Source organism: Saimiri boliviensis, chromosome 5 (genome assembly GCF_048565385.1).
Source record: "Saimiri boliviensis isolate mSaiBol1 chromosome 5, mSaiBol1.pri, whole genome shotgun sequence".
Classification (NCBI taxonomy): Eukaryota; Metazoa; Chordata; class Mammalia; order Primates; family Cebidae; genus Saimiri; species Saimiri boliviensis.
The window spans coordinates 38,006,787-38,032,645 of record NC_133453.1 but is presented as its reverse complement, the minus strand read 5'-3'; the positions used below and the strand labels follow the sequence as shown (position 1 = coordinate 38,032,645).

The 25,859-nt window shown below is 38.9% G+C and overlaps 1 protein-coding gene across 1 annotated transcript in view; it reads right to left on the bottom strand.

The window, feature by feature from the left end:
• Positions 1 to 5,278: 5,278 nt before the first annotated feature.
• The window catches only part of WDR12 (WD repeat domain 12), a 32,879-nt gene continuing 12,298 nt past the window's right edge, over positions 5,279 to 25,859 (bottom strand). The window contains exons 3-13 of the mRNA XM_003925637.4: positions 25,749 to 25,843; positions 23,974 to 24,080; positions 22,178 to 22,293; positions 21,257 to 21,411; positions 20,111 to 20,156; positions 17,682 to 17,767; positions 10,885 to 11,025; positions 10,688 to 10,793; positions 9,560 to 9,692; positions 8,695 to 8,767; positions 5,279 to 7,212 (exon numbers count right to left, since the gene is read on the bottom strand). Coding sequence (XP_003925686.1) covers positions 7,135 to 7,212; positions 8,695 to 8,767; positions 9,560 to 9,692; positions 10,688 to 10,793; positions 10,885 to 11,025; positions 17,682 to 17,767; positions 20,111 to 20,156; positions 21,257 to 21,411; positions 22,178 to 22,293; positions 23,974 to 24,080; positions 25,749 to 25,843 — 1,136 coding nt within the window. The 3' untranslated portion in view covers positions 5,279 to 7,134. The remainder of the gene's footprint in view (positions 7,213 to 8,694; positions 8,768 to 9,559; positions 9,693 to 10,687; positions 10,794 to 10,884; positions 11,026 to 17,681; positions 17,768 to 20,110; positions 20,157 to 21,256; positions 21,412 to 22,177; positions 22,294 to 23,973; positions 24,081 to 25,748; positions 25,844 to 25,859) is intronic.

Genomic DNA, 25,859 nt, shown 5'->3' with positions numbered 1-25,859 from the left:
TGATGACTTGGAATGTAGGGCTCCAAAAATGGGATCCAAACCTAGAGTCTTAGTTTCTTTAGAGTAATGGTCTCGGCTGACACGGTGGCTCATGCTTGTAATCCTGGCACTTTGGGAGGCGGATCACAAGGTCAGTTTGAGACCAGCCTGGCCAACATGGCGAAACTCCATCTCTACTAAAAAAAAAAACAAAAAAAATTAGCAGGGCATAGTGGCACCTGCTTGTAGTTCCAGCTACTGGGGAGGGTGAGGCAGAATTGTTTGAACCTGGGAGATGGAGGTTGCAGTGAGCCTAGATTGCACCACTTCACACCACTGCACTCCAGCCTGGGTGACAGAGAGAGACTCTGCCTCAGAAAAAAAAAAAAAAAAAAAAAGAGTAATGGTCTTCAATTTTATTTTTATACATACCTCTGGTTAATCTCCCAAACAAAACCTCAGTTGATATTAGAAAACATTAAAAATTATTCCACTGTTCTGTACTGTTTTACTAAGGATTAGAGGTCTATTGAATCTGACATCATAGAAAAAGCTCTATTTCAAGGCATTCCAGTTTTTTTGTAGCCTGTTGGATTTTACTGAAGATATTAGGAGTAGCACTGTAGGTCAGTGACAGCGGGGTTGTGTAGAGCTATTTTATTCAAGTAAAGCTAGACGCAGTATTAGATTTAGACACCATTCTAGAATTAACAATTATTAAGATGATTTTAAATGTGAAATGTTACAGACATCGTTTTAAAAGTACTTCCTCCCCCTGAAACAACCACTGAACTTAATCTGGTATTAAGACCCAGGCATATTATTACACTTTCACTAACCATACACAGAATTGTTTCACGTTTCTAAACTTTGTATCAGATTGTACCTAAAAAGATAATTTATCTGTAGTCTTTTGTTTTTTCTTTTTTTTGACAGTTTCTCTGTCACCAGGTGGGAGTGCAGTAGCATGATCTCGGCTCACTGCAACTTCCACCTCCCGGGTTCAAGTGATTCTCCTGCCTCAGCCTCCCGAGTGGCTGGATTACAGGCACATGCCACCACGCCCAGCTAATTTTTGTATTTTTAGTAGAGAAGGGGTTTCACCATGTTGGCCAAGATGGTCTCGATCTCTTGACCTCATGATCCGCCTGCCTCGGCTTCCCAAAGTGCTGGGATTACAGGTGTGAGCCACCGTGCCCAGCCTATCTGTAGACTTTATTACTCAGAGGTAAGTTGCCCAGCTCCATTAACTGGCTACATACCTTCACACTAGGTACTTAACCTGTCTGGATTGTGGTTTCCTTTAAATAACATGAATGACATAATTCAATTACATGAATAATAGGATAATTTCTAAAATTCATTTTTGCTTATATACAATTTCTACTAGAATATACAGAAATGAATCTTTAAAGTATACATATATTATTACAGTAATACATTTAGTAGTATACTAAAATCGAAATTAATTTTAAAGGCAAAAACACCCAAAGCTGAACACATTATGGTAATTTAGTACCCATGTCACTTAAGTACATGTAACCTTTCTGTTGGGTAAGTGAAGACAATTCCATGCTCACTCTTTTCATTTATAAAAATATCATTCTTGTGCATAAGAACTGACAAAATCATACCAGTTAAGAGCTTGAACTCTGAACTCAGATAAGTCCAAGTTCAAATCCACTGCCATTTCTTGCCTGCATGACTGTTCAAAACCTTAAATCTCTCTCACATATATTTTCCTCTCCTTTAAAAGGCAAATTTAATTAGGTTTAATTCTATAAAACCAACCTACCAAAAACATTTATCTCCTAAATTATAATAAAGATATATTTGTGGCTGGGCATGGTGGCTCATACCTATAATCCCAGCACTTTGGGAGGCCGAGGTGGGCAGATCATTTGAGGTCAGGAGTTCAAGACCATCCTGACCAACACGGTGAAACCTCGTCTCTACTAATACACACACACACACACACACACACACACACACACACACACACAATTAGCTGGGTGTGGTGGTACATGCCTGTAATCTCAACTACTCAGGAGGCTGAGGCAGGAGAATCTGAACCCAGGAGACGGAGGTTGCAGTGAGCCGAGATCGTGCCACTGCATTCCAGGCTGGGTGACAGACTCTGTCTCAAAAAAAAAAAAAAAAAAAAAAAAGATATATATTTGTTCAGGCTGAATGCAGTGGCTCATGCCTGTCATCCTAGCACTTTGGGAGGCCAAGGTGGTATGACTGCTTAAGGCCAGGAGTTTGAGTCCAGCCTGGTCAACATAGCAAGAGCCCATCTCGATAAAAATAAAATTAAAACAAATTTAAAAATTAAAAATACACTTTGGGAGGCCGAGGCGGGCAGATCACGAGGTCAAGAGATCAGACCATCCTGGCCAACCCCGTTTCTACTAAAAATACAAAAATTAGCTGGGCGTGGTGGCGTGCACCTATAGTCCCAGCTACTCGGGAGGCTGAGGCAGGAGAATTGCTTGCACCCAGGAGGCAGAGGTTGCAGTGAGCCAAGATTGTACCACTGCACTCCAGCCTGGTGCCTGGCAACAGAGTGAGACTCTGTCTCAAAAAAAAAAAAAAAAATTAAAAAATTAAAAAATAAGCTGGGTGTCGCAGCATGCACTTGCAGTCTCAGCGACTCAGGAAGCTGGGGCAGGAGGATCCCTTGAACCCAGGAGTTAAGCCTAGATGACAAAGCTAGACTGTGTCTTGTAAAAAGAGATATATTTGGTTCATATAACAAAATACTATTATTGTGTGTGATACTTAATCTATAATAGTCAAAAATGTGAACAATGAAATGACTAAAATGTTCCTGCTGTTTTTACACCTGGCAGTTTCTGGCTAGTAAAATCTAGATTCTAATTAGTGGCTTTTTAAATAAAAAAGATACTAATTGAATATCCCTTGCATATAGTTGTAAGATGTCACATTTTTTCCAGTTGCCTGACCATTTGGAGTTTGGCAACAATAACAAAAAAAAAAAAAAAAAAAGAAAAAGGAAAAAAAATGTCATATGTTTTCCTTTTAGAAACCATCGTAGTATCTATTAAAAATCAGTATTTTTGGCCAGGCATAGTGGCTTGCCTGTAATCTCAGCACTTAGGGAGGCTGAGGCATGAGGACTGCCTGGGGCCAAAAGTTCATGACCAGCCTGGGCAACACAGCAAGATTCTGTCTCCAAAAAAATTTTAAAATCAGCCAGATGTGGTGACATGTGCCTATGGTCCTAGTTACTCAGGAGGCTGAGGTGGGAGGACCGCTTGAGTCCAGGAGTTCAAGGCCACAGTGAGCTATAATCAGACCACTGCACTCAAGCCTGGGCAACAGAGTGAGACCCTGTCTCTAAAAAATAAAAACAATTTTTCAAAAAATTTAGTATTTTCCTTATATTTGTTATATATAATAAACTGTTACATTTTCCCAAAACTACAATACATCAAAAGAATTTTAGACTGTATGAACAGATTTCAATGTTACTATCAGGAATTTCCAGATGGCGTTTATTTTGTTTTTCAGGGTTGTTTGTTCAATTATACAATTATGTGCATTTTATATCAATTTAAACTTTTGTTTGTTCTTTCTCCAACATTATACTAGGAAGCATTCTGATATAATATTATGCATTGTTGCCAAGAGTTCCAAAATGGTTAAATTCAAAGGAAAGGAAAAGAAAAGACCGATCTCACAGAAAAGCTATGGTTTTCTACAAAGGCATAAGCCACAATGCCCGGCCAAGGAATTTCTTAAAACTTTATGTGGACTGGGTTTGGTGGCTCATGCCTGTAATCTCAGCACTTTGGGAGGTCCAGGCAGGCGAATCACTTGAGCCCAGGAGTTCGAGACCAACATAGGCAACATGATAAAACCCTGTCTCTATGAAAAAAATTGGCCAGGTATGGTCCCAGCCTTTCAAAGGCTGAGATGGGAGGATGGCCTGAGCCCAGAAGGTGGAGGTTGCAAGTTTGCACCATTGCACTCCAATATGGGTGACACAGTGAGACCCTGTCTCTACAAAAAAACAAGCAACCAAAAATACAACCTTTATTTGACAAAAGAGCAAGCATCAACATTTTAAAGAACTGCACTACTGGTCCGCAGCAGTGGCTCACGCCTTTAATCCCAACACTTTGGGAGGCCAAGGTGGGCCAGATCCCAAGGTCAGGAGATGGAGACCATCCTGGCCAGCATGGTGAAACCCCACCTTAAAAATAAATAAAAATAAATTAAAGGCCGGGTGCTCAAGACTGTAATCCCAGCACTTTGGGAGGCCGAGGCAGGTGGATCACGAGGTCAAGAGATCGAGAGCATCCTGGTCAACATGGTGAAACCCCATCTCTACTAAAATACAAAAATTAGCCGGGCATGGTGGTGCACGCCTGTAGTCCCAGCTACTTGGGAGGCTGAGGCAGGGGAATTGCTTGAACCCAGGAGGCGGAGGTTGTGGTGAGCCGAGATTGCGCCATTGCACTCCAGCCTGGGTAACAAGAGCGAAACTCTGTCTCAAAAAAAAAAAAAAAAAAAAAAAAAGAACTGCACTACAATGACAGGACAGCATTAGCTAGTACTGGTCAGCAGGTTCTGAGGACTGTATTATCAGGTTCCTCGCTTTTCCCAACTCTGGGAAAGCAGCACCACCCATCTGCCCATCGAAGTGATTCTTAGGAACAAGTAAGTCTATGTAAAGCAGGCATCTCTGGTGTTCTGGTGGAGGAAAGGGGACCACTGAAATGTAGTTTCTTGGCTTTTGAGAAAAGCGGGGAACAATATGTTAGAAGAGGACTGAATTTTCTAGGCTTGTATTGACCTCTCATATTCTTTCTGTTCAGTGAGTAAGATCTAACCACTTGAGTTAACTAAGCAAAGGACTTTTGCAGGGATTGATCAGAGACAATCCTTGTCCAACAGAGTTGGTCACTTACATTAAATATGCCCCAAGGGAGAACGCCTGAACTATGAATGCATTCTGCTGTAGAACCAGTATTGGGATTAGGTGAGGACCAGTTCTGGATGCCATTTTCTTCTCTGTCTACTGCATTGAATATATAGGTTTCTTTACCTTTACTTTAACCTCCTAGTTTATACAGACTACATTTGCTCAGTCCAGGTTTGGTGAGTTAAGAAAGACATTTTAAATAACCGTCCTTAAGGATCATTCAAAGACCATGCAAAACAGGACTAACAATTCATCTTTGTCCTCTCAAAGTTAGATTTCCAGAGACTACAAATACAATAAAATTTACACCAATTAGCATAAAATGAGAAAAACAAGGAATTCTGTGCATGAATTTTCTAGCCACCTTTATTCACTTTTTTGACATTAAAATATATTGTAAGAAATGATAACTGGAGCTCTGACTCTTCGTCTATATAAAAATGAGGACCATATCCCAGGGGTGGAGGGAGGCTAGAATCCTAAGGAATGTGGAACAAAAACTACACCAGCCCTGGACTGCCTCTGGTTTTCTACATATGAGAACTAAACTCCTAACTGGTTCAATAAGTATAGATACTGTTTCCCAGACTTCTGCAATAGGAACATCATTTGAGATGTAATACCGTCTAATAATGAGACCAAACATATTTTCCAAATATTACTAAAATGTTGTGAATGTTTTACTTAGGGAATATCAATCCATTAATGATGGAAGTAACATTTTAAAAATATATTTACTTTAAATATTTTTATATAACACATGCATAAAGACAAATGCTAATACAAAATCTGTAGGATCTTTATCTGACACTGATGAAACGTTTTGTCTGAAGAATTTATTCTTATTCTACATATGAGGATAGGTTAGGAGGTTACAATGAAAACTGTATGCAATTTCTAAAGGATCTCACATATATTTCAAGTTCCTCCCTTAAAATATCTTGATAAATTCCTTAAAAATCAGCAATCTGCATTTTTTTTTTTTTTTTTTTTTTTGAGATGGGAGTCTCACTCTGCTGCCCAGGCTGAAGTTCAGTGGTGCCATCTCAGCTGACTGCAACTTCTGCTTCCCAGGTTCAAGTGATTCTCCTGTCTCAGCCTCCCAAGTAGCTGGGACCACAGGTGTGTGTCACCACACCCAGCTAATTTTTTTTTTTTTTAGTAGAGACAAAGTTTCACCATGTTGGCCAGGCTGGTCTCGAACCCTGACCTCAGATGATCCACCTGCCTCGGCCACCGAACATGCTAGGATTACAGGTGTGAGTCACCACACCCAGCAGAATCGACATTGTTTTGTTGTTTTTGAGACGGAGTCTCACCCTTGTCTCCCAGGCAGGAGTGCAGTAGTGCGATCTTGGCTCACTGCAACCTCTGCCTCCCGGGTTCAAACAATTCTCCTGTGTCAACCTCCCAAGTAGCTGGAATTACAGGTGCCCCAGAACCATGCTCAGCTAATTTTTGTATTTTTAGTAAAGTCTAGGTTTCGCCATGTTGGCCAGGGTGGTTTCAAACTCCTGACCTCAGGTGATCTGCCCACCTTGTCCTCCCAGTGTGCTGGGATTACATGTGTGAGCCAACGTGCCTGGCCTACATCTAGACAAGTAATTGCTGGATTTCCAACATATCCTTTTATAGCACTTCAAAAACAAATCTTAATTTGGCCAGGTGCAGTAGCTCACGCCTGTAATATTGGCATTTTGGGAGGATGAGGTAGGTGAATCACCTGAGGTCAGGAGTCTGAGATCAGCCTGGCCAATATGGAAAAACCCCCTCTCTACTAAAATACTACTCAGGAGGCTGAGATGGGAGAATTGATTGAACCTAGGAAGCGGAGGTTGTAGTGAGCCAAGATCATACCTCTGCACTCCAGCCTGGGTGACAGAGCAAGACACCATCTCAAAAAAAAAAAAAAAAGAAAAAAAAAAGCAGATCTTAATTGAAACCAATACCTTTAAAGAGAAATATAACACTCAGTTTAATTTCAGGTTTGTACAGAGAATGCATGCCACTGTTTACATTTTATAAACACAACCTATTGTATTATAAATACAAAATAAGAAGATAGTAATGTTAGCTATCATGAAGGGTGAAAACATTATATGAACTACAAAAGGCTACTTTCTGCATCTGCATCAATGCATTTCAAGATTCTCTACCAATTTCATTTACAGAAATAATCTCTATAATCAAATTATTGTTCACTTTCATGCCCCCACATGGGAAGTGGTAGGTGAATATCTGTAGGAATACAATTTATTGTCTGCTCCTCCACTCAGAAGTAGCTGTGTAAAAGAAGAGAAAAAGACATGAAAACATAAGTAAATACAATTACTTCATATCATAGCTAAACCTAATTAAATACTACTGATTTTCATTACAAAAGGAATTATGGGTGAGCAGTTAACCTGCACTGAGAGTTAGTAAAGGGACCAACATTGTTTCACTACTATACTACAATACAGTATATTAAAACATTACAAGCAATTATTTACATTTGGTTGAGACACAATATGCTGCTGCACTTTCTATAAAGCATCTGCCAAGACACATATAAGTTTGAAAGGGACACAGTTTTACCAGTTAAAGAAAATTAATAAAACACAGGACATTAATTGCATATTACAAATTATTCAAGTAGCTGTAGGACTTATATTTGGAAAGAATTCTTAGGCAGTAAGAGCTTATGTATACACATAAAAATAAATAAATCGTAATTCTTTAAACACATTTTATAATGCAGACTTACATAAGATTTTTCCAACTGGTATACTTTGATCCAATTAGTCTTAAGTAGTGAGTTTATGGATATAAAATGCTTCTTGAAGATACTCATGGGGGCTGGGCACAGTGGCTCATGCCTGTATTTCTAACACTCCAGGAGGCTGAGGTGGGAAGAGTACCTGAGGCCAGGAGTTCAAGACTAGCCTGGACAACATAGTGAGACCACGTCTCTACAAACAATTAAAAAATTTGCCAGATGTGGTAGCACCTGCCTGTAGTACCAGCTACTCAGAAGGCTGGGGCAAGAGGATCACCTAAGCCCAGGAGTTAAAGCCTCAATCTCTAAAAATAAATAAATAAGAAGATATACATGGGGGTGGGAGGATTGCTTGAGCCCAGGAATTCAAGGCTGCAGTGAGTCATGATTGCACCACTGGCATTCTAGCCTGGGCAACAGAGGACGTTGTTTCTTAAAACAACAATGACAAAACAAAAAACAAAACAACAATAACAAAACCCACTATACTCAGAAGGAAAAAAAATGTTCCAATTTCAAATTTACTATTCCTAGTATTATTATTATTTTGAGATAGGGTATTACTCTGTCACCCAGGCTAGAGTGCAGAGGCACGATCACAGCTCACTGCAGCCTTGACCTCCTAGGCACAAGTGATCCTCTTGCTTCAGGCTCAAGTAGCTGGACTATAGGTGACACCACCATGCATAGCTAATTTTAAAATTTTTTTGTAGAGATAGCATCTCACCATGTTGCCTAGGTTGGTTTCAAACTCCTGGGCTCAAAGAATCCTCCTACCTTGACTCCCAAAGTGCTGGGATTACAGGCATAAGCCACCATGCCTGGCCTATTAAAGGACAAATTTGTTTCTTCTTTGAATGACATGTGAGATTTAAAAAATAACATTAAGGGAAACAATATAGAATTATAAATATCAAATACACTGAAACTAATAATTTTATAAACATAAACACCAAATTTATTCTAATACATTTTCTTCTTCATCAAATAACTAATAAATTCTTACCCCTGTGTCTGTCCAGTCTACACTCAGAACCTTGTCTTCATGAGCAGCCAGATCATAGAGAGGAGCCTTACAACTAAAAGATGAAAATATTAACATATTATATGCATTCATAGTGTTAAAACAGATATTTAAATAATCACTCAAATCTATCTGAAAACTTTAGAGGGCTTACCATCCTTGCCCCAATAACCACTTAATCTTAAATTCTGCTTATTTGATCCTCTTTTTCCTGTATCATTGGTAGATCACAGGTATTTATTACAACAAATATATTCAGCAAAAAGATGTTATTTCATTATAAGAATTTACTTATAATTAGGCCCATTTTCACACTTCCTTAACTACATTTTTTTAAGCCCCAAATTATGGCTTTATATACTGTTTGTCTAGCTATCAATAATCAAAAAACCAATATATTAACATGAATTTCTTTTTCTTTCTGAGACAAAGTCTCGCCCTGTCAACCAGGCTGGAGTGCAATGGCGCAATCTTGGCTCACTGCAACCTCCACCTCCCAGGTTCAAGCTTCCCATGTAGTTGGTATTACAGGCGTGCACCGCCATGCCAGGCTAATTTTTGTATTTTAGTAGAGACAGAGTTTCACTGTGTTGGCCAGGCTAGTCTTGCCTGGTTGATCTGTCTGCTTCAGCCTCCCAAAGTGCTGGGATTACAGGTGTGAGCTACTGTGCCTGATGGAAAATTTCTTTGATCCTGGCTTTTCTTTTCCATATCAGTATTTGTCACATGAGGTTAGAACCATGAGGCTTTTTTTGCTCTTCTGGTTTTAGATAATTTCAGTATTCATTTTCTTTCTATATAACAGGTGATTGATATGTTTCTTTTGTAGATCATAAATAGAATTTACCTTCTTGTATCCCACAGCTTAACAATGTTATCTAAAGATCCTGAAATCAGCTGCTGTTCATGGGTAGGAGACCATTTTACTGATGTCACCCAACCAGTGTGTGAAGTTAGGGACAGTGACACCAAAGAACCATCTAAACAAAGCAAAAAAGACAAGCATTGAATTTTAGAAAAGAGAAGAAAGTAGAACAAACCCAAAAAATATTTGCAGAATTTATTTTTTTAACGGAGATGGAGTCTTGCTCTGTCGCCAGGCTGGAGTGCAGTGGTACAATCTTGGCTCAATGCAACCTCTGCCTCCCGGGTTCAAGCAATTCTCCTGCCTCAGCCCCCCAAGTAGCTGGGATTACAAGTAAGCACCGCTATGCCCAGCTAATTTTTGGTATTTTTAGTAGAAATGGGGTTTCACCATGTTGGCCAGGATGGGCTCCATCTCCTGACCTCGTGATCCACCCACGTCGGCCTCCCAAAGTGCACACTCAGGCTGAAGTGGTGGAGTGCAATGGTGTGATCTCGGCTCACTGCAACCTCCACCTCCCGAGTTCAAGCGATTCTCCTGCCTCAGCCTCTCAAGTAGCTGGGATTACAGGTGCCTGCCATCACACCTGGCTAATTTTTTTTGTATTTTTAGTAGAGACAGGGTTTTGCCATATTGGCCTGGCTCGTCTTGATCTCCAGACCTCGTGATCTGCCCACCTCAGCCTCTCAAAGTGCTGGGATTACAGGTGTGAGCCACCATGCCCGGCTGGAAATTATACATCTCCAGTGAGATGAGAAATTGATGTTATTCACACATTTTTTTTTTTTTTGAGATGGAGTTTCGCTCGTTACCCAGGCTGGAGTGCAATGGCACAATCTCAGCTCACCGCAACCTCCGCCTCCTGGGTTCAGGCAATTTTCCTGCCTCAGCCTCCTGAGTAGCTGGGATTACAGGCACGTGCCACCATGCCCAGCTAATTTTTTGTATTTTTAGTAGAGATGGGGTTTCACCATGTTGATCAGGATGGTCTTGATCTCTTGACCTCGTGATCCACCTGCCTCGGCCTCCCAAAGTGCTTGGATTACAGGCTTGAGCCACCGTACCTGGCTATTCACACATATTTTTCCCCCAGTGGTTTACATGACCCACCTTTAGTTCGGGGATCCCACAGTCTGATATGCCTATCTGTGCTTCCAGATGCTAAACGTTTACAAACTGGAGAATAGGAAATACAATTAAACACTTTATTTCCTGTCTGAAAAAGAAAAGGAAAGAACATTAATCATGGTAGACTAAAAACCATCTCTAGAAGTTTATGTCTTAAAAGATAACTGAATTTTTCTTACCAAAGTTGACTTAAGACTGCCAGACTCAACATCCCACACTCTAATTGTATGGTCCCAAGATGCACTGCAGATTTCTTCAGCATCTGACCACAGAACTGAGGAAACTGCTTCCTTGTGGCCAGAGAGGGTCACTATGGGAGTCTAGAAAGGAAGGACCCCAAAAGGGTAAAATGTTTTCATTACAGAGTAATTGAAACAATAGTAGTACTTATTACTTACAAAGCCCATATGCCAGAGCTGAACTGCCCATCTTTCATATCCTATTTCTTTTTTCTTTACAATGGAATAGATATTTGTTTTTATTTTACAAGACAATGAGGCTGATAAAGATAACTTACCCAAGGTCATAGAGCTTATAAGTGGCAGACTTGCGTTTGAACACAAATATTACTCGTTTGTAGTCATTCCACTGTATTCTGCTGCTCCTCATCTTTTCTACTTTTCATTTTGATCAGTATTAACACAAAATTAACTCACCCAGCTAAGAAATGTTATATTAAAAGTTAGTGCTGGATGGTTTCCAAATGGCCTTGGACTGATAGGTATAGTTTCTCCCCTCTTTTCTTCTTGCCTGTAGTTCTCAAAATAACTATATAATATTCTGGGAATATAATATCCTGAGACGGGGAGTAACTGGCCAGCATAGCCTGGGGGCTCTGTTCCAGATCCTAGAAACAGGATGTCCTTCAAACTTTGCCCGGAGAGTCGAGTGATCCCAGGGTATAAAAACCAGGGCAGGGATCCCTCAGCTGTGCTGCAAGTAAGGCACAAACAGTAAACATTCCATTTTCCCCGGGCAGCTTTCTTGAGCCCTGGAGGATTGGCTCACAATGGATCCTCGGCTTCTGTTGATCCTTGCTGCCTATCTGTAAGTAATAAACCTATTTCATGTAATGTGTTGTGTGTGGGCTCTTCCTCACCAGATTCAGGCAACTGGTGAAATTGCAGCCCAGGATTCAGTGGATGAAAGTATTCACACTTCTATTCCTGCTGGCTGGCATAAAATGACCTTTACTATCCTCTGTCCAGTGAGAATCCTCCCTTGGGACTGGTTATCAAAGAAATTGCTTCACAGTTAACACAAAAAGCTTTGTGATTAGACACATATAGATTTCAGCACCTTCACTCAAAATATGCTGCCAATTTCTACATAACTCCTCCAGGTAAATTAATCTCAGTAAGTTATTCTTACCACATCATTCCTCAGCATCTTTAAGTCCTATTATTTAATCTTTAAACAATATACACAGTTTATTTATTAATACTCCACAATCTGTAACATCTTTTTAAACTAAAAGCCCCAAACTAGGTAATTAGGTATAGTACCTATCTGAAATATAAGGAGTATCTAAAAGAGAGTGGAAAGAGCCAGGCACAAAAGGCTCATACCTGTAGTCTTAATGCTTTGGCAGGATGAAGTGGGAGGATCACTGGAGCCCAGGAATTTGAGAATAGCCTGGGCAACATAGTGAGACCCCATCTCTACTAAAAATAAAAATTAGCTGGGCTTGATGACACATGACTATAGTCATAGCTACTTGGGAGGCTGAGGTGGAAGGATCGCTTGAGCCCAGGAATTTGAGGCTACAGTGAGGTATGACCATGCCACTGCACTCCAGCCTGGATGACAGAAAGCTCTTGTCTCTAAAAACAAGAGAGGAGGCCAGGCACGGTGACTCACACCTGTAATCCCACCACTTTGGGAGGCCGAGGTGGGTGGATCACTTGAGCTTAGGAGTTTAAGACCAGCCTGGGAAACATGCCAAAACCCTGTCTATGGAAAAAAAAATACAGAAATGACCTGGCATGGTGGCACACGCCTGTAGTCCCAGCTACCTGGGAGGCTGAGGTGGGAGGATTGCTTGAGCCTGGGAGGCAGAGGTTGCAGTGAGATGAGATTATGTCACTGCATTCCACCCTGGGCAACAGAGTGAGAGTTGGTCTCTTAGAAAAACAAAAAGAGAGGAAAAGAATTCTGGAATAGGAGACAGTCAATCTACTTTTATAACTTTGCTACATTTAACTTGCTTAAATACTACCTCATCTGTAATATTAAGGCATTATAACAGGATCAGAAAGCACATTTTTTCAGCAAATTTTTCACCAAGAAGTAAAGGTTTCAACTTTTGCAAAACACATACAGTTTCTGTTGTATATTTTTTGTTGCTGAGTAGTATTCTGTTGTATGGATAATACCACAGTTTGATTTTTTTTTTTTCTTTTAAGTTTTGTTTTCTTTGTGTGTATGTGAGACAGAGTTTCGCTTTTATTGCCCAGCCTGGGGTGAAATGGTGCAATCTTGAAACCTCTGCCTGAAACCTCTCACTGAAACCTCTGCCTCCCAGGTTCAAGAGATTTTCTTGCCTCAGTCTACCAAGTAGCTGGGACCACAGGCATGTGCCACCACACCTGGTTAATTTTTATTTTTGTATTTTTTAGTAGAGAAACTGTTTCACCATGTTGGCCAGGCTGCTCTCAAACTCCTGACCTCAGGTGATCTGGCCACCTCAGCCTCCCAAAGTGCTGGGATTACAGGTGTGAGCCACTGCACTCAACCCACAGTTGTTTTTATGAGGGGTTGTTTTTACAACCCTTTATAATTGTAAAAATTATCCTTAACTCTCTGTAGTACAAAAATAAGTAACAGCCAAATTGGCTGTTGGGATCCAACTCCTGGATCAAATGATCCCTGAGGTGTCTGTTCCAGCTTTAAAACTTTCCTGAAAGTAAAGGAAACTGATAGAGTGAGGAACAGAACAATCTCTGATGTGATCTAAAACAAAAGGAAAAGGTGACATAGAAGTAAGCAAGAGGCTCTAGAATATAAAATGACATGGAAAAAACAATAGGTAAGCTTATCATATGAATAAGCCATACCTTGGCATTTGCCCAGGAGAAACGAAAACAGGATCACACAAAAACATAAATACAAATGCTGACAGTTTTACTTGTAACTGTCAAAGTGGAAACGAGCCCCCAATATTTCTATTATTTCTAACAGCAGCAACATTTTCATTGTAATTGGCTCCTCAAGGGTTTCTGGCATGACTTTAATTTCTAATTTATGAATGCATAAATTTAAACCCTATAAAAAGCTGAATGATTTCTCAGGAAAAACCAGTGAAAGGGGGGAAAAAGCTAAAGGAGAAACTCAATATACTATTACTTCTTTCAAATAAATGAACTACGGGAGCAAACTTACAAAAGTACCTAACTGGAAATAAAAGGTATCAGCAAAGCGGAGAGAGAGAAAATATATATATCCAGCAAGTAACTTGAATCCAGAATACAGAAAGAACTCTTACAAATCAATAAGTTAAAAAAAAAATCAGTAAGTAAAAGAGAGAAAACACTCTTAAAAAATGGGCTATGAGGTGGGAGGACTGCTTGAGCCTAGGAGTTTGAAACCACTTGGGCAACCAAGCAAGATACCATCTCTATAAAAAAGTGATTAATAAGAACTTTAAAATTAGCTAAAAATATGAACACTTCAAAATTGAGTATCAAAGATACTTAATAAAAGTCAATCATGACTTTAATAACTGACCATATAAAGTGCTGATAAAGATGTGGAGTAACAGCCAGGCGTGGTGGCTCATGCCTGTAATCCCAGCACTTTGGAAGGCTGAGGTGAGGCCAGGATTTCCGGACCAGCCTGACCAAGATAGCAAGACCCTGTCTCTTAAAAAAAAAAATTAGTCAGGGCATGGTGACATGTGCCTGTAGTCCCAGTTACTTGAGAGGCTGAGGTGTGAGGACTGTGTGGGCCCTGGAGGTCAAGGCTGCAGTGACCCATGATTATGCCACTGCACCACTCCTCTCAAAAGGAAAAAAAAAAGTTCCATCAAAAGAATAATGAATAGGCTGAATGTGGTGGCTCATGTCTGTAATCCCAGCACTTTGGGAGGCTGATGCAAGAAAATCACTTGAGCCCAGGAGTTCAAGACCAACCTGGGCAACCTGACAAAACCCAGTTATCTACAAAAAAGAAAAAAAGAAAAATTAGCTGGGCATGGTGGCATGCGCCTATAGTCCTAGCTACTCATCAGGCTGAAGTGGGAGGATCACCTCAGTCTGGGGAGGTTGAGGCTGCAGAGAGCTGTGATTAGGCTCTCTGTACTCCAGCCTAGGTGACAGAGTGAGACCCTATCTCAAAAAAGGAATAATGGATAAATTGTAGCATACTGATACTGCAATGAAATGCTATATATTAATGAAAAGACCTATCTTACAGATGTTATATAAAATTTTGAAAATAGGTAAAATTAATCTAAGATGGCATAAGACAAAAGTGATTACCTTTAGGGAGCTAGTGGTTGAGAGGCAGGCTAGAGGGAGTCATCTAGGGTACTGTTAAATCTCTATATTTTTATTTGGGTAGTAATTACTTGAGTATACCTTTTTTTGGGGGGGGGGGGGGCTGAGTCTTGCTCTGTCACCAGGCTGGAGTGCAGTGACACGATCTTGGCTCACTACAACCTCTGCCTCCCAGGTTTAAGCGATTCTCCTGCCTCAGCCTTCCAAGTAGCTGGGATTACAGGCGTGTGCCGCCATGCCCAACTAACTTTTATATTTTTAGTAGAGACGGGGTTTAACCATGTTGGCCAGGATGGTGTCAATCTCTTGACCTTGTGATTCGCCCACCTCGGCCTCCCCAAGTGCTGGGATTACAGTCATGAGCCACTGTATACGGCCTACTTGAGTATACATATTTATAAAAATTAATTGAGCTGTACATTTAATCTACATATCAAACTTTAATTAAAAAGGAGGAAGAAATGGCAGGGCATGCTGGTTCAAGCCTGTAATCCTAGAACTTGGGAAGGTGGAGGTGGCAGGATCACCTGAGGCCAGGAGTTTGAGATTACAGTGAGCTATGATTGTGCCGCTGCACTCCAGCCTGGGCAACAGGGCAAGACCATGTCTCTTTAAAAAAAAAAAAAAAGAAAAGAAATGAAAAAAGGAGCTACCTTCTTAGTAAAAAATTTTTGTAACTCAGGAAATCTTTTCCTACTCAGATTCTTTAAAAGTTTGATCAGGGATATGCATGAATATAAACTACCACTGGCACAATATCCAATTGGTAAGGTACTTCTAGCTTTATTTTTTGAGACAGGGTCTGGCTCTCTTGCTCAGGCTGGAGTGCAGTAGCACAATCTTGGCTCACTGCAATCTCTGCCTCTCAGGGTGGGCGTAGCTGGAACGACAGGCATGAGCCACCACATTCAGCTAACTTCTTAAAAATTTTTTAGTAGAAACAGGATATCGCCATGTTGCCCAGACTGGTCTCACACTCCTAAACTCAAGCAATCTGCCCGCCTTGGCCTCCCAAAGTGCTTGGATTATAGGCGTGAGACACCACACTTGGCCTCCATTTCTAGCTTTAATTTAGCCTACCAGAGTAAAGAAGCTGAGTAAGTGCCATAACTTTCCTCTTGCAATTCATCAGTCTATGTTTAAATGTATTAAGAAGTTATAAATCATTACTTTCAGCTGGAACCTGTATGTGCTATTGTTTACTACATTCTATTTGATGAATAATTTATGATCCCACTTTATTCTTCATTTTTAACAATTTTTATAAGATATTTTATTGGTGACTAAGAATTAGTGTGCAAATGTGGGCTTTATTTATTGCACATTCATTATCGCTATTAGAAAATGAAGGAAAAATGTTTTTCTAAACCTGACTGAATACTGCCCTTCACAAAAAGTATATAAACACAGGTCAGATCATATTATAACAAATATCTTTGGAACAGGATAAATAATAATCTGCATGAAAAGTTACTCATGGAAGCACAGAGAACAGGGGTTGCTGGGAGCTGGAGTGAGCAAAAATGGGGAAAAGTAGGTCTAAGGGTATAAACTTTTGGTTATAAGAGATGAACAAGTTCTGGGGACTTAATGTATAGCATGAGTGGTGATGGATGTGTTAATTAATTTCATTGTGGTAATCATTACACAATGTTTATATATATCTAATGCAGTACACCTTAAATATATTCAATCTTTATCAATTAAGTATTTTTAAAAGAAAAATTCTGGATAAACTTTCTGAGTCTGACTTAATGGAATCTGATAGCTAAATGACAGAATCAAATCCCAAATTAACCTCTTGGTTTCTAGTGATTTAGAAGATATAACTTATAAAAATTAGATATTCAGGCTGGGCACAGTGGCTCACGCCTGTAATCCCAGCACTTTGGGAGGGGGTGGATCATGAGGTCAGGAGTTCAAGACCAGCCTGGACAGCATAGTGAAACCCTGTCTCTACTAAAAATACAAAAATTAGCTGGGCATGGTGGCACACACCTGTAGTCCCAGCTACCCAGGAGGCTGAGGCAAGAGAACTGCTCGAATTCAGGAGGTGGAGGTTACAGTGAGCTGAGATTGAGCCACTGTACTCCAGCCTGGCTGACAGAGCAAGACTCCACCTCAAAAAAAAAAAAATTACATAGTACATGAAATAGATAATATTATTCAACAACCAGGTAATCATATGCTTCACTTTACCGTGAGCTTTAATAATTAAAAGGTTCAGAATGCAGTATGCGATCAAACAATAACTAATCAACGTAGCAACCATAAGACTCGCTCAATGCCACTACATTCAAAGATGCAAATAAATGTAGCAACAGTACAGTGCTTCTAATAAAAATTTACAGGCCTACTGCAAAAAAGGTTAATCATGGTTAAAGCAGCAAGGTAAGACAAAGGAAACATAAACAAGAAAGACCATATTAAATTACCATATATTTGTCAACACAGGTGTAAGCCACATCACAAATACTTACTCTTGTTAGTCCCAGCTGCTCTGTTTTCTGTTTCTTTCTTGGTCGATTTGTGGACTCCTCCATTTCATCTTCTTCATCTGTAGGGACTGTGTAATAGGGAATTAGATTTGACATTTTAAAAACTTAATCATGAACTGTCTGAAAGAATTCTTTACATTTCCAGATACACAGTTTTTCCATGTTACCACAACTAGGGAATGAATATTCCTCATCATTTTGGTTAACAGAAAGTTATAGATAAAATTTTACCTAGATTACCAATTTTTAAAAATGAAAAAATAAAAAATAAACTACATTAGAAAACTAAAATCTAACAAGTTGGAAATCTTGCCATCTTTAAGATCATCATTATAGGCCAGGTGCAGTGGCTCACCCCTGTAATCCAAGCACTTTGGAGGCCAAGGTGGGTGGATCACCTTAGGTTGGGAGTTCAAGACCAGCCTGACCAACATGGTGAAACTCCGTCTTTTAAAAAAAAAATCATTATAAATATTTATCATTTTGACATAGCTATGAAAAATTGCTGTTAGTTGTAGGAGAGTTATGACCAGATTACATTTATGTTATGAAGGAGGAAAGGATAAAGTAAACACGTGATAAATGGAGATACATTTCAGCCATGTTTATTCTCTTAATTTCATTTTTTTACCAAGTGTTTCTGTTTTTCTTTTTTTAATCTTTGTTATACATCACTTGGTTAGGCAGCAAACCCCGATTGAAAACTACATAAAATATGTAACATTAAATATGGAATGTATGTGAACATTATGTGTACGTAATGTATGTATGTGTGTATTATATGTTCCATTAATATGTGTTACATTAAATATGTAACATAAAATATGTAAAACATTAAAATGTTTTGTGGCTTTTATGAATATTAATATTTCTCTGACTAGATTATAAACCCCTTAAAGTTAATAGCTAATCATATACATTACCTCATTTACTTGGCCCTATCAAAAAATAAAGAATTCTACAAAAGAATTTTCTAAACTAAACCGCTTTTTGCCCCCAAATTATTTGCTTTTACCATTTTTGTAAAATCTATTAAAATGGATTATATATTTCCCGCCATCTTACACATAATTATTCAAAACTGGTTAAGCTTTTCTTGATTCCCCTCAAGTCTTCGTAAAATGCATTTGGGGTATATGCTGTATAAGTACCTAAGCAGTTACCTAAGAAGTAACACAGGTATTCTGATCTGTTTACCTATGCAATAAATAGTTCTAGCTACTAGGTCTTAAAATGTAAGTATCTATGGGTATGTGTTTTTTCCTCTTTTCTTCTCTTCCTCTAACAGTCTTTCTTCCTCCTCCCTCAATTTGTCATTTTTAATCTATGTTTTCAGGGTAAAAAGATGAATATTGGTAAAACTGCATTTAAAAAATTTTTAAGTAAAAATTTTAAGTAAACCAGCTTGCCTAAGAAATGAACAGGAAAATGACTCAAAAGTCATTCTTAAATGACTTGAAATGACTCGGAAAGTATTTTTATTTACTTCCACGTTTCCTGAATAAGAGAACTTTGAAAATCAAGGTGTTTATATATCCTATTGCACCAAACATGTTTTTGATACCTGCAGCAATTCAGTGACACTGAATTGTATCCAATAAGCAAGGGGGTGGTGGGACAGGAAAAAAAAATCTTTTTTTTTTTTTTTTTTTTGAGACGGAGTTTCACTCTTGTTACCCAGGCTGGAGTGCAATGGCGCGATCTCGGCTCACCGCAACCTCCGCCTCCTGGGTTCAGGCAATTCTCCTGCCTCAGCCTCCTGAGTAGCTGGGATTACAGGCACGCGCCACCATGCCCAGCTAATTTTTTGTATTTTTAGTAGAGACGGGGTTTCACCATGTTGACCAGGCTGGTCTCGATCTCTTGACCTTGTGATCCACCCGCCTCGGCCTCCCAAAGTGCTGGGATTACAGGCTTGAGCCACCGCGCCTGGCCAAAAAAAAAATCTTGAAACACAAAGAAATATACTAATTTGTTGCCATACTGGTCTATTTTTATGGCAAAATATGGGTTAAAAAGTCCTCTTTCACTAAGTTGATTTTTTTTTTTTTTTTTTTTTTTTTTTGGTGAGACAGGTTTTCACTCTATCACCCCAGCCAAAGTGCAGTGGCATGATATAACTCACTGTAACCTCAAACTCCTAGGCTCAAATAATTCCCTTATCTAAGTCTCCCAAGTAGCTAGTACTACAGATGCATACCACAACACCTGGCTAATTTTAATTTTCTACTTTTAATAGAGACAGGGTCTCACTATGTGGCTCAGGCTGCTCTTGAACTCGTGGTTTCAAAGGATCCTTCTACCCTCGCTTCCCAAAGTGCTGAGATTATGAGTGTGAGCCACCATACCTGGCCTCTGAACTCAAATTTGTGAAACAAAATAAGTCAAGGTAAAAGAAATATTTAACTTACCTGTAGACCAGACCTTTAGCATCTTATCCCAGGAGCCACTGCAAAACTAAACAGATGTATATGAAGGGAAAAGACATACATAATATGATTCATATTATTTGCCTATACCAGTCGGTCTCTCCCTCATTCAGGACCTTTTCAAAGAACCTGTGTTCCAGAGAGAAGAAATTAGTCTTTTTCTAGGACAGGACATAAAATCTGGGAAATTTTGAAGGCCAGGGTTATTGCCATGTCTTTTGAAGAAAGCCAATCTGAAGTGAGAGAGAATAAAGTCAACTTGAGGGACGAGAGAGGGAGAGGGTGTGCTGACCACATTCAAGCCTGTATTCCACTGGTTCCTGAGGCCCAAATGCAGCATTACCCTTCTTGTGATGTGGCTGTTCAATCTTTCCTTGGATCTCACAATCCAATACATTTCCTTTTAAGGTTAAGTAAGTTCAAGATGAGTTTCTACCTCTCTTTAGCCAAAAAGAACGGGTACAGTTAATTCATTAAAGTTTGGACTAAACTTATAAAACTTTTTGAATCAATATGAAAAATAAATCTTTACCTTTGAATACATCGAGCATCCTGTTACCCTAACTGTCAAAGAAACACTCTTAGGTCCAGAATACTTCAATGTGGCTTAGGAAACTTTCAAATTGTAAGTGGATTTATAACTCCTCATATTAATAAATCAATATGGTATGGCCCTCAGGTTTGTACCTTTTAACTAAATTTCATCATTTTGTCACGATAAAGAGTAGATCAGTACTACAGTAAAACTCCATTGGCACAAACTTTAGTGTATACTAACACTCAGACGATCAACTAGGCATTTTCAGTTGATGACAGCACTTAAGAATAGCTGATATAGGTTGGAAATATGTCAATTACTGTGACATAAGAAGGTTATATAGATAAATGACTTGTTTATCTCATTTCTTAAAACTTCTGAAGTTTATATAGGGTTCTAAACCAGGGATACTCAAACTGAGGAAGTGAATATCTCCTATTGCATGAGTATTTACTTTTGCTTTGAAATCCTATCTTTTGTCACCAATCGTTGAGACTAAGCCAACACAATGAATGTATGTAGAAAAAAATGTTTAGTAACAAGCTCAAATTTTAATTTAACATAGTGATAACAACATTCCAGTTACTTACTTTAGTTCCTGAGCCATCAACAGCTACAGAATCTACACTTCCAGCATGCCCTCTGCAGCAGTGTAGGGCCTTTACTTTGTTTCTTTCTACATTCCACTCCCATAAGAGAATAGTCTGATCCATAGAGGCACTCAGTAATAAGCAGGACAAACTATCTGAAGAAAGGAGAACACAAGAAAAAGAAACAAATTAGTATATACCATTCAGAATACATCATGTTCTGAAACTGAAGAACTGAATTTTTGTGTTGCTGTTGAAAAAGTTGTTAAAAAAAAAATGACTATATGGCCAGGTTTTAAAAGGCTGATGTGGTAATAAAGAGAAGACTCTGCAAAAATAGAATATGATGGCTGGATGAGGTGGCTCATGCCTGTAATCCTAACACTTTGGGAGGCCAAGGCAGGTGGATCACTTGAAGTCAGGAATTCGAGACCAGCCTGGCCAACACTGCGAAACCTTGTCTCTACTAAAAACAAAAAAATCATCCAGGCATAGTGGCAGGCACCTGTAATCCCAGCCACTGGGAGGCTGAGGCAGGGAAACTGCTAGAACCCTGGGGGCGGAGGTTGCAGTGAGTTGAGATTGAGCCACTGCACTCTAGCCTGGGCGACAGAGCGAGACTCTGTCTCAAACAAACAAACAAACAAACAAAAGAAAATAGAAGATGAGTGTAATACACTCAATATTAACTTTAAAATGTATATTATCTGATGTAATTTTAATAAAGAATGACTTCTACCAATTTATGAATTTTTTTTATATAATCCTTTTCTTCTTGAACACTATATTTTTTGAAAGACCTCATAATGACTGAGGTATAAGATGTTTCCCACTCACTCCCCATTTTTCCCTAGAACCAAAAATGGCTTATTTCCAAATCCCTATCTAGGATTCCTCTAAGTGTAGGCAAAAAGTCCTAACCTTTCTTCACCCAGGCCACATCTTTTACAACATCCGTATGTCCCACAATTGTCATTATCGACTTTCCTTCCAAGGACCAGATCCGAGACGTCTTATCATAAGAACCAGTCAAGATCCTATGAGGAGAAAAAAAATCTTATTAAATACAAAAAGCAGCTTTTTCAAACCCTGAAAATGAACTTGGTTTCTTTGGCAATGACAAAATAACTTTGAGGATTGCACTTTTAAATTCTTTTTTAATATGAAGATCGAGATTTCAAAGCATACTAAATAAGCTGTTAAACACTTGATGTTTCTCAACCTCCTAAAAATAATACCTGGCAAATCCTAGATTTCATTTTTACATTGTTTTAAGTAATACAACTCTCACAGAAGCTGTGCAAATTACTTGTAGACTCTAATACAAGTTGAGCATCCCTAATCTGAAAATTTAAAGTCCAAAATTCTCCAAAATCCAAAACTTTTTGAGAGCCAACATGACACCACAAGTAGAAAATTCCACACCTGACATCATAATGACAGGCTGTAGCCAAAACACAGTCAAAACTTTGATAGAGGCACAACATTATAAAAAATATTGTATAAAATTACTTCCGGGCTGGCTATATAAGCTGCATATGAATATATGAAACATAAATGAATTTCATGTTTAGACTTGGATCACATCCCTAGGATATCTCACTATGTATATGTAAACATTCCAAAACCCAAAAAAATATCCTAAATCCAAAACACTTCTGGTCCCAAACATTTCAACATAAGGGATACCCAACCTGTAGTTACTTTTTTTTTTTTTGAGATGGAGTCTTACTCTGTTGCTCAGTTCACTGCAGCCTCTGCCTCCAGGGTTCAAGCAATTCTCCTGCCTCAGCCTCCCAAGTAACTGGGACTACAGGTGTGCATCATCATATCTGGCTAATTTGTTGAATTTTTAGTAGAGACAGGTTTCACTATGTTGGTCAGGCTGGTCTCAAACTTCTGATCTCAAGTGATCCGCTCGCCTTGGCCTCCCAGAATGACGGGATTACAGGCGGGAGCCACACACCTGGCTGTCGACCTGTAATATTTTGTATTTAACCAGTGAAAACCATTTAAATTAAAAGTAAAACCAGTAGAAACATAACTTTCTGTAATAACTCCATTATTTGAAAGTAAGCTCCTACTATAATCCCTCTTGAGGTGTTACTTTTCCTACAAGTAAGGCCAGTGAGGATTTGCCCTGAGCCATCTGTACCTTTTCTTGTTTCCAGTCTGCTATTTCTAGCCCTAAAATAGCATGGCATGCATCTTCACGGTATTAGGCCAGAAGATCTATGACTATAAAGGTCATTTTTTCCCTCTATGAAACAAACTATATCCTTGGTCTTAAAAGCAACGTAATCAAACCAAATAAATTAAATGCTCTAAGATACATGACTTATTCAGAAGACAAGCATTGCTGGGTGTAGTGTAATCCCACCTATTCAGGAGGCTGAGGCAGGAGGACTGCTTGAGCCCAGGAGTTTGAGACCAGCCTGGGCAACAGAGGGAGACCCCATTTAAAAGAAAAAAAGATAACTATAATTGTTACTATGACATCTTGAACAGAACAGAAAAGAAAACCTATTAATAAATAACCTGTTTCTTCTTGAAGACACTGAATGCAGAGATCTTTCTGTATGGCATGGCCACTGATACAGAGATCACAAAATTACAGATAACAGTAAATCACAGAAAAATACTTATATATGGATTTTGAAAGACTGAAGGAGGTAAATAAATAAATAAAAAAGACATGAGCATTAATCTGGCAATACCATTCCTCTGCCCCTTTAACTGAACTGATCCAGTCATCATGGAACATGCATTGCTCTGGCTGGGGTGCAGTATACTTCTCCACGTATTCTATTTCCACAACTTCTTCCTAGTCAGGAGAGAAGTCAGCAACAAATCAGGTTGTAAAGTTTTAAAAACTACATTATGAAGATAAAGAACCCACAATTTAATATATCTCCTTCATATACTTCGTATTAGTTTCCTTCATAACCCAGTAAATTTGGAGCCATTCAAAAAGTCAAGAACTTTATTTGACCTAGCAGTGAGCTAAGAGTGATATTAGAAAATAATAGCTTGGCATGGTGGCTCACACCTGTAGTCCCAGCTACTAATATTAGGAAAGCTGGGGCAGGAGGGCTGCTTGAGGCTAGGAGTTCAAGTCCAGCCTGGGCAACAAAGCAAGACCCCGTCTCCTAATAAAAATTTTAAAAAGAAATGTTAATGGCCTTGGAAAACTTGTGCTGAAAATGGGGGAACAAAGAATATAAGAAAACCGTAGGCCAGGCACAGTGGCTCATATCTGTAATCCCAGCACTTTGGGAAGTCAAGGCAGGAGGATCACCTGAGGTCAGGAGTTCAAGATGTGCCTGGCCAACATGGTGAAATTCCGTCTCTATTAAAAATAAAAAATTTAAAAAAATAAAAAAGAAATTAAAGAAAAAAATACAAAAATTAGCTGGAAGTAGTGGCAGGTGCCTGTAATCTCAGCTACTTGGGAGGCTGAGGCACAAGAATCACTTGAACCCAGCAGGCGGAGGTTACAGTGAACCAAAACTGCACCATAGCACTCCAGCCTGGGCAACACATGGAGACTCTGTCTCGGGGGGGCGGAAAAAAAGGCAAGGCGCAGTAGCTCAAGCTTGTGATAACAGCACTTTGGGAGGGCAAGGCGGGCAGATCACAAGATCAGGAGTTCAAGACCAGCCAGATCAACATGGTGAAATCCCATCTCTACTAAAAATACAAAAATTAGCCAGGTGTGGCAGCGTGCCCCTTTAATCCCAGCTACTCGGAAGGCTGAGGCAGGTGAATCGCTTGATCCTGGGAGACGGAGATTGCAGAAAAAAAAAAAAAAAAAAAAAGAAGACATAGGAAAATTTTAAATTAAGACTAAAAGCATATTGTTTAATGGGTACAGGTCTTCTGTTTAGGATGAAGAAACAATTCCGGAAAATGGTGATGGTTGCACAATATTGCAAATGTACTTAATGCCACTGAATTAGATATTTTAAAATGTTTAAAATTGTATTTTATGTATATTTTGCCACAACTTTTAAAATCATAAAAAAGCAATTATAAGTCATATTTTTAATCATAAAAGTAATATTAAGGAAACTTTGAAAATAAGAGGAAGGGAAAAATCACAATAACTTAACCGATAGTTTTTATATTTGCCCACTTATTTTGTGTACCAGTATTAGTACACACATATTTGCTATTTCCTTTCTTGCTATTTCTTCCATAAATATGAAGAATGTGTGTATTTCTTGAATAAAACACTCACAAAAAGAGAAGGCTTCAAAACTGAATATATAGGAATATACATACATATACACACACTATATATATTCAATACACAAACATAATATACACACAATACATAAAACATACTCTATATATATATATACATAAATATATTCAATATGTTCAAAATAATCTTGGATACTAAAGTAGATTCAGTGTGATTCTAAAAGGAGTTTACCCACAATAGCTGATAATACTTTAAGTAAAACACAAGGTAAGTATTTGAACTTACTGATGAGATGTTCTCCAGTTCCATGTGTTTGACCAAGGGCATTCGCAGAAATTGGCCCTTAATAAGGAAATCAAACTCTACATGTTTGTGGAACTCTGAGGAAAATACATA